Source organism: Bufo bufo, chromosome 7, assembly GCF_905171765.1.
Source record: "Bufo bufo chromosome 7, aBufBuf1.1, whole genome shotgun sequence".
Taxonomy (NCBI): Eukaryota; Metazoa; Chordata; class Amphibia; order Anura; family Bufonidae; genus Bufo; species Bufo bufo.
Genome location: NC_053395.1, coordinates 36442323 through 36454822, shown reverse-complemented (window position 1 = coordinate 36454822; position 12500 = coordinate 36442323). Strand labels below are relative to the sequence as shown.

The 12500-nt window shown below is 44.4% G+C and overlaps 1 protein-coding gene across 2 annotated transcripts in view; it reads left to right on the top strand.

Moving 5' to 3' along the window:
* Nucleotides 1-3703, top strand: part of LOC121008876 — an 85950-nt gene extending 82247 nt beyond the window's left edge. For both annotated transcript variants that reach the window (XM_040441609.1, XM_040441608.1), the window contains 3 exons: nucleotides 1805-1871; nucleotides 2439-2485; nucleotides 3130-3703. In XM_040441609.1, coding sequence (XP_040297543.1) covers nucleotides 1805-1871; nucleotides 2439-2485; nucleotides 3130-3616 — 601 coding nt within the window. In that variant the 3' untranslated portion in view covers nucleotides 3617-3703. The remainder of the gene's footprint in view (nucleotides 1-1804; nucleotides 1872-2438; nucleotides 2486-3129) is intronic.
* Nucleotides 3704-12500: the final 8797 nt, after the last annotated feature.

Here is a 12500-nt window from a genome sequence, read left to right as displayed (position 1 = left end):
ATCAGAAAAAGCTGAGATATAAATGTATAAATTACAAGTTTTCTGAATCTTTTCTCACAAATCTATATATCAATCTGCTCAGCTTCTCCTGCTCTATAACAAGCAGCCTGCAGATTGTACTGCATTTCATGGTGACAGGTTCTCCTTAAGGATTTTCCCTTTACAATGGAGAAATGTTCATCAAGATATGTTCATCAAGATGTGGACAATGAGTATTGAAACATCACTGACCATTGTTCTCTTGTGTACAGATTATCCCCTCACCCTACTGGACATAGCCAGCAGTGTTATCCCGGTTTGCTGCCTCCTGGTGCTAGTTTTGATTACATCAAGTTATTATTTCATTGTCAGGTAATGATGATAAATCGGAGATGAAATGATTTTATGTTATTTTACAATGCATTATGATTTGCGTACAATAAAATTACCTTCATACTAAGAGCTGATTCACACAACCATGCTCTGTCCTGGAAACAACGGCCGTGTGTTGGCTGCAATTGCCGCACCGACCCTGGCTCGCCTGACCCTATCCCTAGTCCTATCCGATTGTGGATCTATTGTACATCATCTTGTGAGTACAGTACAACAAAGCGGCAATCCAATATGAACTGACTCCATCATAAAAAACTATGTCGGTCAGTTCCGTTCAGGAAAGTGTGGTCGGCCCGGGAGATCCTGCAGCCCGATAGCTGTCGGGCTGATCACGTTCATGTGAAACAGCCCTTAGACCAGTGTACAAAATTGCAGTCTTTTAAAAGGGTTGTCCAGGATTACAAAAATATGGCTGCTTTCTTGCAGAAACAGTACTGCACCTGTTCAAAGGTTATGCCTGGTAATTCATCTAAACTTCACTGAAGTGAATGGGGTTTCAGCTGCAATATTATCTGCAGTATCCCGGAGCAGGGGTATCTGCAAATGGTTTGTTATTACATGTTATTTCATGTATTGTATTGCCATATTATGTATTACAACCAGCATAGCTGTGTATGAATGGCACAGCCATGGTTAATAATCCTGGCTCAGCTCTTGCAGGTTGCTAGGTGGTGGCTGGCTCCATTCCTAGCTGTAGTCAGTGTGCAGGGAGAGTTCAGGGAGAAGGGAAACAGTGCCTCATTTTCCCTCTTCTTAGGCCCACAAAAGCTACAGAGACTAACAGATCTCTGCAAGATCCTTGGAATGAAAAAAAGAGAAGGAGAGAAAAGGAGAACTTAGAATCTGCATGGCCAAGCGTAGGAGTCAGTAAGGTAATCTGCAACTACATCCATTCAGACCTTGCTGCTGTGAGGGACACCGTTAAAACACCCTTCACATCTTGACACATCCTGGCCAGACGTGCCTTTAAAATCCTGTATCCTGTAGAGTCCTATTACCCGCCATAGATTCTGATGAGAGAGACTTTAGCCAGATAGTGTACAAAGAGGGCCAAAACTCCCATCCTTGCCTAAATCTATACACTGCTATCTGGTAGTGGGCAGTCCTACCGGTGATTGACAGGGTGGACTGTCAATCACTGAGAAGGACCGCCCACTGGACTCCTAAACCCACTATTAGCTGGGATTTAAATGAGTAAAATACAAGTTATGCTGACTTTATTCCCATTAAGCCATATATCAATCTGCTCAGCATCCCCTGCTCTGTAACATGCTGCCTACAGATAGGAACATGGGAACAATGAAATTTCTACCATTCAGCTAATCACAGCCCAGCTTTACTGTCTTGCATTACTTTGTATTAGTGAGTTTGGAGACACAAGTGTATTCGAAGTCTTCCTGTTATACAATGACCATCTTGTCTCCAAATGTAGGTGGAAAAAACAATGGTGGGATAAAATCCCCGATCCTGCAAAGAGCAGCTTGAGCACGGTGATACAGGTGAGCCGATATCAGGAGACAGAGACACGTGCTGATATAGCAGAGCTAAGTTTGTGTTAGAGGGTCTTTCCCAACTATGTCTGATAGATTGGGGTCCCACCTCGGAGATACAGCAGCTACAGGTAACCTCACCTGGTGGAACAAAGGTTGGGAACTTAAGCGTTTATGGCATATGGCCATTGTTTGCCAAAGTTTGAGCACACTTATGCCTCCACAAAAGTATACTCCCCTGTTGCAAAACCTCAACTCCTATCATGCTCTAACAGCTGCAGGCTGTCCGGGCCTGATGGGAGTTGCAGTTTTACAACATCTGGAGAGCCACAGGCTTAGGGAACAATGATTTAGATGATCACATGATCACATCTAAGGTATGATGATGTCATCTTATGCCATATGGTGCTCTTGTCCAATTATGATCTCACTTTTGAGAGGGTGAGAAGGAACCTATTGAAACCCGTACCTTTGGTGATATTGCATTGTGCACAGAGGCCATTACCACCAAGTTCTGACATTTTATGACGGCGCCCTGTATGCTGATCTAATGGTATTACCATATTAGTAATTTAGAATCAACATGGCACTTCCAATGAAACATCCAAATCAGCAAACCCGTGGTAAGTGTTGATTCCATACTGTACCTTTAAAGGGGTTTATGAGATTAAGAAAAACCTGGCTGCTTTCCTCCAGAAACAGCGCCACTATTCTCCATGGGCCATTTCTAGTATTGCAACTCGGTGTCAATACCTGAGCTGCAATACCAGTCATAGCCATGAGTGGTGCTGTTTGTAGAGGAATGCAGTCCCCTTAAAACATGTCTGTTTTACTATTTGCATTCCGCATGTAATAATTCTGGAACATCTATTGTTATGACTCTATGTCGTGCCATTCCTCTATTATTCCTACTAACGCTATGAATGAATTGCTAGCAGTTTGCAATGAAGGTCCAGATGGGAGTTACCAGTTGAGGGTGTTTCCCTGTACAGTCTGACTCTATCCAATCAGTGTTGCCAGTTTCAGACTGTGCATGGACACACCTCTAACTTGTTACATCCATCAGGACCTTCATTATTAAAAAACTGCCAGTTATTAATCCATAACTTCTAGCAGGAATAATAAAGGAATGACACAGCATAGAGACATAAGAACAGATACCTCAGAATTGTTATTACATGGGGAATGCAAGTAATTACTAAAACAGACAGGAGAGGGGACAGCTCCTCTTTAAATCTAAAGTCATTTAAAAAAAAACTTTTTTCAGTGGAGGTTGTCTGAAGAACGTTTCCAAAGCCCATGGGAAGCCTCAGGCAGACCAACAGAGGCAGAAGATCAAGGTTAAGTACAATATCAGAGAAAACTGTACATTAGAAAAATATACACTTGAGCCGGAGAATGAAGTTGTCGTCGTTTCTTTTGAACTTTGCTCACAAGAAAAAGAAGACAGAATCTTTTCAGTCTATGAAGTCGTCTCAGAAAATGAAGATGCATCTCATCTACCGAGCATCGACTCTTCTATCTGCAGCACGTTTCACGATATTTTAAATGACTCCTCCACCCCAGAGATGGGAGCTTTTGAAAATCTGACCACAGGAAATATATTATGGGGTTTTCAAACACAAGAGACACGTCTTCCATCTTCTGAGATCTTACCGGAGGTGGGATGTCCTAGTCATCGTTCTGATGGATGCTCTGTGGAAGATCTCCAAAGAATAGCCTGGACATATCGTCCTTACAAGGCTGAGGCATGATGAGGAAGACAGTTCATCTTGCGTCCCATCAGTCAGTAGAGGCACCATAGGGATCGGCTGTTTATTCATGAATTTTAGCTATAACATTTCTGCAAGTGCTAAAGAGACATACACTCACCTAAAGATTATTAGGAACACCTGTTCTATTTCTCATTAATGCAATTATCTAGTCAACCAATCACATGGCAGTTGCTTCAATGCATTTAGGGGGGTGCTCCTGGTCAAGACAATCTCCTAAACTCCTAACTGAATGTCAGAATGGGAAAGAAAGGTGATTGAAGCAATTTTGAGCGTGGCATGGTTGTTGGTGCCAGACGGGCCGCTCTGAGTATTTCACAATCTGCTCAGTTACTGGGATTTTAACGCACAACCATTTCTAGGGTTTACAAAGAATGGTGTGAAAAGGGAAAAACATCCAGTATGGGGCAGTCCTGTGGGCGAAAATGCCTTGTGGATGCTGGAGGTCAGAGGAGAATGGGCCGACTGATTCAAGCTGATAGAAGAGCAACGTTGACTGAAATAACCACTCGTTACAACCGAGGTCTGCAGCAAAGCATTTGTGAAGCCACAACACGCACAACCTTTAGGCGGATGGGCTACAACAGCAGAAGACCCCACCGGGTACCACTCATCTCCACTACAAATAGGAAAAAGAGGCTACAATTTGCACGAGCTCACCAAAATTGGACTGTTGAAGACTGGAAAAATGTTGCCTGGTCTGATGAGTCTCGATTTCTGTTGAGACATTCAAATGGTAGAGTCCGAATTTGGCGTAAACAGAATGAGAACATGTATCCATCCTCTGATGGCTACTTCCAGCAGGATAATGCACCATGTCACAAAGCTCAAATCATTTCAAATTGGTTTCTTGAACATGACAATGAGTTCACTGTACTAAAATGGCCCCACAGTCACCAGATCTCAACCCAATAGAGCATCTTTGGGATGTGGTGGAACGGGAGCTTCGTGCCCTGGATGTGCATCCCTCAAATCTCCATCAACTGCAAGATGCTATCCTATCAATATGGGCCAACATTTCTAAAGAATGCTATCAGCACCTTGTTGAATCAATGCCACGTAGAATTAAGGCAGTTCTGAAGGCAAAAGGGGGTTCAACACCGTATTAGTATGGTGTTCCTAATATTTCTTTAGGTGAGTGTAGGTTCCTCATGCAATGGAAGATCACATATGGTAGGCTCTGTTCAATTTTTTGCTCTCCATCATTATACGTACCAACATTTGAGCTCCAAAGAGTGGAACATCAGAAAATGGCCTTAAAAGAATAAGAAACGCCCATTTTGTTGCATATTAGACTACATCGCCCAATGCATAGGTCTGTCCAGTGAAAATGTCCAAGAATGCATCTGCGGTTCTGGTACTTTTGACCTTGAGAACAGAGTAGTCTATAAAGCCATTGATGCCACCAAGAATACTAGACCGCCAACAAAAAACAAGATTTACCCCATTGGTCAAGTCAATGGGATCTGCTCAAAAATAGACCCCAGCTGTAGTGTGAACAGAGCTATTGTTTTGCTTGTCTATTTTTTTGCCGAGTATGAAGTCATATGGAAGAGCAAGTTTGTCGAAGCCAGATCTCAGATATATTGAAGATTTATCCAACACTATCCAATGGAAAACAGAGATTATAGAGATTCTGGATCTTATTTTTAAAGGGGCCAACCTTTCTCCTGCATTAGTTTCCAGGGATGCCCAACCTACGGCCCTCCAGCTGTTGCAAAACTACAACTCCCAGCATGCCTGGACAACCTATAGCTATCAGCCTACAGCAGGGCATGGTGGGAGTTGAAGTTTTACAATAGCTGAAGGGCTGCAAGTTGGGCATCCCTGGTTTTGACAAATCTCCATAAGGGAAGGCACAGCCTATAACCATGCCATAGACGGTGATCTAACTACTTTGGGTAAAAAACTGCTCAATTTTACAATCCAAGGGTGGATTTGAATATGAATAGCTTGCCCAAGGACTGAAGGGAAAAGTGGACGTTAGATGAGGTAGACCATTCTGACTTAGGTGGCCATACACATTAGATAATTGTCGGCTGAACCAGCTGATTTTGATGGGACTGGCCAACCAGGTAATGTGTACGGGAGCCTCCCAACTCTCTCCTGACGGCTGATTGGAGGTGAAAGCCGGATCGGGCAGTTGGATTTCAACATGCCTGATCATTTGGCTCTCAAGGGACATAAGCCGTCACACTAGAGGGGCTTACAGCGGCTTACTCTCCTCTCTCTATAGAGAACACATACGTGCTCCATCAAGCCCAATAAGCCTGCGTATGAGGAGGGCAGGGAGGAATAGCTGTCAGCTATATAATGTGTATGGCCAGCCTTTAGGGTTCACACATCTTGTCATTGCTCCAGAAGAAACTTTGCATAGATATCCACAATTAAATCAGTTTGTGCTGTTGGAAGATTTGAAATCAGAAGTGAAACTCTGCGGCATTTCCACAACATGCATGTGTAGGACCCCCAGAATAGGATACTTGCATAGTTATTTCATTATGTAATATTATTTCATGCTATTTGATGTATTGATGTATTAGATACTCAGTATGACTTTGTATGGATCAGTTGGGGTTAAAAATCCTGACTCTGCCCCTGTAGGAGGCTAGCAGTTGGACTTGGGTCCGTCCCTAGTTCAGTCAAACAGTTTCTGGCCTCTTGCACACGAACGTATTTTCTTTCCGTGTCCGTTCCGTTTTTTTTGCAGACCGTATGCGGAACCATTCACTTCAATGGGTTCACACAAAAAAACGGAAGTTACTCCATGTGCATTCTGTTTCCATATGTCCGTTCCACAAAAAAATAGAACATGTCCTATTATTGTCCGCATTAAGGACAAGGATAGTACTGTTCTATTAGGGGCCAGATGTTCCGTTCCGCAAAATACGGAATGCATACGGACGTCAAACGCATTGTTTGCGGACTGCAAAATACATACGGACGTGTGCAAGAGGCCTCTAGCTGATGAAGTGGGAGAAGTTACATAGTCCTCAGAGGACTAGGCCTACATCCCAAAGAACCGCTATCTCTAAGGCCTCTTTCACATGGGCGTTGCGGGAAAATGTGTGGGTGCGTTGCGGGAACACCCGCGATTTTTCCGCTCGAGTGCAAAACATTGTAATGCGTTTTGCACTCGCGTGAGAAAAATCACGCATGTTTGGTACCCAAACCCGAACTTCTTCACAGAAGTTCAGGTTTGGGTTAGGTGTTGTGTAGATGTTATTATTTTCCCTTATAACATGGTTATAAGGGAAAATAATAGCATTCTGAATACAGAATGCTTAGTAGGTGATCAATTGAGGGTTAAAAAAAAAAAAAAAATTAACTCACCTTCTCCTCTTGTTCGCGTAGTTCCCGGTCTCTTCTTTACTTCTTTAATGATGAGCTGTGGGCTAAAGGACCTTTGGTGACGTCAGATCACATGCTCCAATCACATGGTACATCACCGTGGTGATGGACCATGTGATTGGAGCATGTGATCTGACGTCACCACAGGTCCTAGCCGGTAGTTCATCTTTTAAGAAGTAAAGAAGAGACCGGGAACTACGCGAACAAGAGGAGAAGGTGAGTTAATTTTTTTTAACCCTCAATTGATCACCTACTAAGCATTCTGTATTCAGAATGCTATTATTTTACCTTATAACCATGTTATAAGGGAAAATAATACAGTGAATAGACTGTCACCTAGCAACCATGCGTGAAAATCGCACCGCATCCGCACTTGCTTGCGACTTTCACGCAACCCCATTCACTTCTATGGGGCCTGCATTGCGTGAAAAACGCAGAATATAGAGCATGCTGCCATTTTCACGCAACGCACAAGTGATGCGTGAAAATCACCGCTCATGTGAACAGCCCCATAGAAATGAATAGGTTGGTATTCAGTGCGGGTGCAATGCGTTCAACTCACGCATCGCATCCGCGCGGAATACTCGCCCGTGTGAAAGGGGCCTAAGAGATCCACAGAGAGAAATCATCTCTACTTCACGGTACTCCAGAGAGAGAAAAGAAAGGACTAGAAGGTCCAGAATCTGCATGGCCAGGCACTGGAGGCAGTCAGTAAGGGATTTGCTGTTTAAAGGGATTCTGTCACCAGAATTAACCCTATTAAACTAGCTGACATTAGCAATGTGCGAATGTCAGCTGAACCTAACTAGTCTATTCCTACTTTTATCTATGCCCCATTACTCCAGAAATATAACTTTTATAATATGCTAATTAGCCTCTAGTGAGAAGGACATTGCTAATACACCCTTCACACCTTAGATAAGATCCTGGTCAGCTGTAGCTTAATCCTGTAACCCTCAGCTGGGAATTACAGTCACCACTGCAAGAATAATATTGCCATCCCTAGATTCTGCAGAAAGAGACTTTGGAGAGATAGAGGAAAGGAGTACTGCAATCCCCATCAGTCTTTATATACATTGATATCTGGGAAGATTTGCACTAAAAATTGTTTGGAACTGTGTTTTGATACTGTTTGATGTACTACTCTTATTCTGCACTTTAGTAAAGACTTATCTATTTTCTACAACTGGCCTGGTTACTGACTCCAGCACTATTCGCCAGCCATTGCACCCTACACCTCCTGCCTTGCACCCGTACAACACTCATAACACCAAGGGCACCTCAACCACCATCAGGGTGTGACCCAATGGAAGAAAGGGGCATCGGTGTGAGGATTACCACTACCACTCCCGTCCTCCTCTCCTCTGGGGCTTGCAGCACTCTCTTACAGCAGGATTTGGCACGGTTACTGGCTGGTCATAGGAGACTCAAATGGGCTCCATAGGTGGAGACAAATTGGCGGCAGTACTGACTGTAGCAGTAAGCCTCCTAGGCCTGACTTCTCTGAACCTCAGGCAGCTTCCAGGGTAGCATGTAGGGTATGATGCCGTGTTGTCTTCTCTGGTGTTCTGGTGGGATGTCAGTGGCTTAGATAGGTAAGTCACACCCACCACAAACCAGATTCTCTCGATGGACCGCCGACTGACCAGAATCTCCTACGCTGATTCATCATCTTGAAGGAAGCCAAAACTAAGATTTAGTCTTACCGGTAAACGGTTTTCCAGGAGTCCGACATGACAGCACCCACTGGAGGATGTCCTATTGGACCTCTGTAGGGACAGGAAGCAAGAGAGGTTAAAAGGCCCCTCCCCACCCCTCATACCAGTGTTTTTCCAAATTACTACACCAGATAGGATCCAAACTGTTTTATTTGAACCTCCATGTTAACTTCACATTGGAAATTCTGCATACAAGTATATATATGTATAATGTATACATGCATGGATCCCAGAAACAAAATCCAAAAACAAAAAAAGGGGGGGGGGGTATTAACGGGTGCTGTCATGTCGGACTCCTGGAAAACCGTTTACCGGTAAGACTAAATCTTAGTTTCCAGGACGTCCCTCCATGACAGCACCCACTGGAGAACTACCAGCTTAATAATTAGGGGGGGACCACTGCCTGAAAAACCTTACGGCCAAAGCCTAGGTCCTGGTTGGTAAGAGAGTCCAGTCTATAGTGCCTGACAAAGGTAGTGAAACTGGACCAAGTAGCAGCCCTGCAAATTTGTTCAATTGAGGCTTCTGCTTTTTCTGCCCAAGAGGTTGCCACCGCTCTGGTGGAATGGGCTTTAATGGACAATGGACATGGTAGTCCTTTTAGCACGTAGGCTTGTTGAACCGCTTCTCTGATCCAACGAGCTAAAGTCTGTTTTGAGGCCTTATTGCCCTTGTTCTTTCCTCCGAACAAGATAAAAAGGTTTGAAGATTTTCTCCACGAATCCGTTTTTTGTAGGTAGGCTAACACGGATCTCCTTACGTCCAGACAATGGAACTTTTCTTCCTGCACATTTTTGGGAGAGGTACAAAAGGAAGGAAGAATTATTTCCTGATTTCTATGGAACGAAGAGACAACCTTTGGAAGAAAGGATGGATCCAATTTTAAAATAATCCGGTCGTCCAACACTTTTAGATATGGCCTGAATCTCCCCTATTCTGCGTGCTGTGGTAATTGCTAGCAGAAAGATGGTCTTAAGAGAGAGTAATCAGATAACTGCTCAATTGGTTCAAACGGGGGATTACATAGACTTTCTAAGACTATATTAAGGTCCCAAGGTGGTACCGTCTGCCTAATAGTAGGTCTCATTCTGGAAGTAGATTTAATAAATCTTTTTATCCATCTGTGCTCTGCTAAGGAGGTGTCCAGAAAACAACTCAAGGCTGAAATCTGGACCTTGAGGGTACTGGGTTTTAAACCCAAATCAAACCCCAACTGCAGGAAATCCAGAATGTAGCCTATAGATGGGTCAGAAACCCCAGGATGTGTTTGTGACAGCCATGAGGTAAATTTTTTCCAAATTTTTAAATATAAATGGCTGAGGTTATAGGTTTGCGGCTTTGTTGTAGGGTAGAAATTACCTTCTCTGACAGACCCTTTTTCCTTAGGATCTGCCTTTCAGGATCCAGGCTGTTAACTGTAGTCTGTCGAGGTTTGGATGTTCCAGGGGTCCTTGTAGGAGAAGGTCCTTCCTTCTCGGAAGGGGTAACGGATCTCCTATCACCATCTCCTTCAGCAAAGGAAACCAGGCCCTCTTTGGCCATGCCGGAGCTATCAGAATGAGAGTCACTGAGCTTGACCTCAGCTTTTTTAGGACCGCTGGAATCAGGGGGAATGGAGGGAAGGCGTACCCCAGATCCATATCCCAATCCTGGGACAGGGCGTCTACCCCCAGCGGGTTGTCCCTTGGATTCAGAGAAAAATATTTGTTTAATTTGGTGTTTTCTCTTGCCGCAAAGAGGTCTACTTGCGGGAGTCCCCACTGATGACAGATCTGCTGAAACACTTCCTTGTTTAAAGACCATTCTCCCGGGTTGAGCGTGTGTCTGCTTAGGAAGTCGGCAGTGGAGGTTTCTACTCCTCTTAGATGGACTGCTGAAACTGAGAGCACCTTTTCCTCTGCCCAACCAAATATTTGGTCTGATAATCCCTGAAGATGAGGGTTCCTGGTTCCTCCCTGACGCTTCAGGTAGCATACCGTCGTCACATTGTCCGATAGGATCTTGATGTGGTGGCCGGAGAGTGTTTGTTCTGCCCTCTTCAGGGTCTCCCAAACAGCTTTCAGCTCTCTGAAATTCGAGGATCTGCGACTGTCGAGATCTGACCATTTCCCCTGAAGGAATTGATCTCTTAGATGGGCCCCCCAGCCCCACTGGCTTGCATCTGTAGTAACTACTATAAATGGAGAAAGATTCCAGGCGACCCCCTTCCTTAGGTTTTTGGGGTTGGTCCACCAGGATAGAGAATCTAGACTTTGACTTGATAGGATTATTCTTGAGTTTAAGGACCGATGGTTTTTGTCCCATGCACTCAGAATTGAGCTCTGTAGTAATCTGGAATGGTACTGAGCCCATGGAATGACCGATATGCAAGATGTCATTAACCCGAGAACCTGCATAGATTCTCTTAGGGTATGGTCCCTTCTTCTCTGAAAGGCTCTTATCTTTTCCCTTATCCTTTCCTGTTTTAGTAGCGGAAGAAAGGAATGCTGTCTCTCCGAGTCTAAGATGACACCCAAGAACTGTTTCCTGGTACTCGGAACTAGGTCCGACTTGGCATAATTTATTATCCAACCTAAATCTTTGAAGAGGGCCAGGGTCTGTTGGACATTGTCTAGAAGACCTTGCTTTGTCTCTGCGATTAGAAGGAAATCGTCTAGATACGGGATGATCCTTATTTGCTGCTGTCTCAGGTATGCCACTATTTCTGTAATCACCTTCGTGAAAATCCGAGGAGCCGAGGATATTCCGAAGGGTAGGCACTGGAACTGATAATGGAGAATCGTGCCCCCCTGGTTGATTGCAAACCTGAGGTACTGCTGGTGGAGTGGATGTACTGGGATGTGATAGTATGCATCCTTTAAATCCATTGTGCATAAGAGATCTCCTACTGATATCAGGGGGATTGATGACTTTATAGATTCCATTTTGAATCTGTGGTAGACTACAGACCTGTTCAGGGACTTCAGATTGATGATCGTCCTGAACGAGCCATCCGGCTTTTTTACCTGGAAAAGTCTTGAATAATGACCCAGGCCTTTTTGTTCCACTGGGACCTGTATTATTGCTTTTAGATTTAACAGTTTTCTTATGTCGAGACATAACTGATTCTTTTGCTCTGTGGACTGAAAATTTGTTATCAGGAATCTCCACGGGGGTGGACTGCGGAACTCTATTTTCACTCCCTCTCGGATTGTACTGAGAATCCAGTGATTCTGAGAGACCCGAGTCCAGGCCTCCCAGAACAAACTGAGTCTGCCCCCGACTGGCCTGACGTCATTGTTTGTCTGTGTTGGAAGATGGGTTAAACAAGAAACCCCTTCCTCTACCTCCTTTGGGGTAGCTCCATCTCCCCGTCTTACCTTTTCCCCTCTGAGAGGTTGGAAACTGTTTGGAGGGTTTCCGAAAGGGCTGAGGTTTCTTTACTTTTTCCTCTGGGAAGCCTTTCTTTTTGTCAGCCGCACTTTCTAGGATGGAGTCAAGGACCTAACCAAAAAGATAGGACCCAGTAAAAGGGATTGCACAAAGTTTATTCTCGTCCTGTATGGTGCGCGTCTGCTCCTCTTCCTCTACCGCCATTGTTTGTCTAACAGCTGTCAAGAGTGGGTCTAGATCTTCAGCCGAAAACCGGAATCTCCTAGGTTCCTCTGATAAGGAAGGGGTCTGATCTTCTTCCAATTCGTCCGAATAGTACGTTGGTTCTTCCTCTGAGTCAGAGTCCACCTGTACTCTAGAACGTTTCGCCGGTGGGGAAGAGGGGACCGGCAGAGAAGAGGGGACTGGAAGGGACGGGGGCTGAC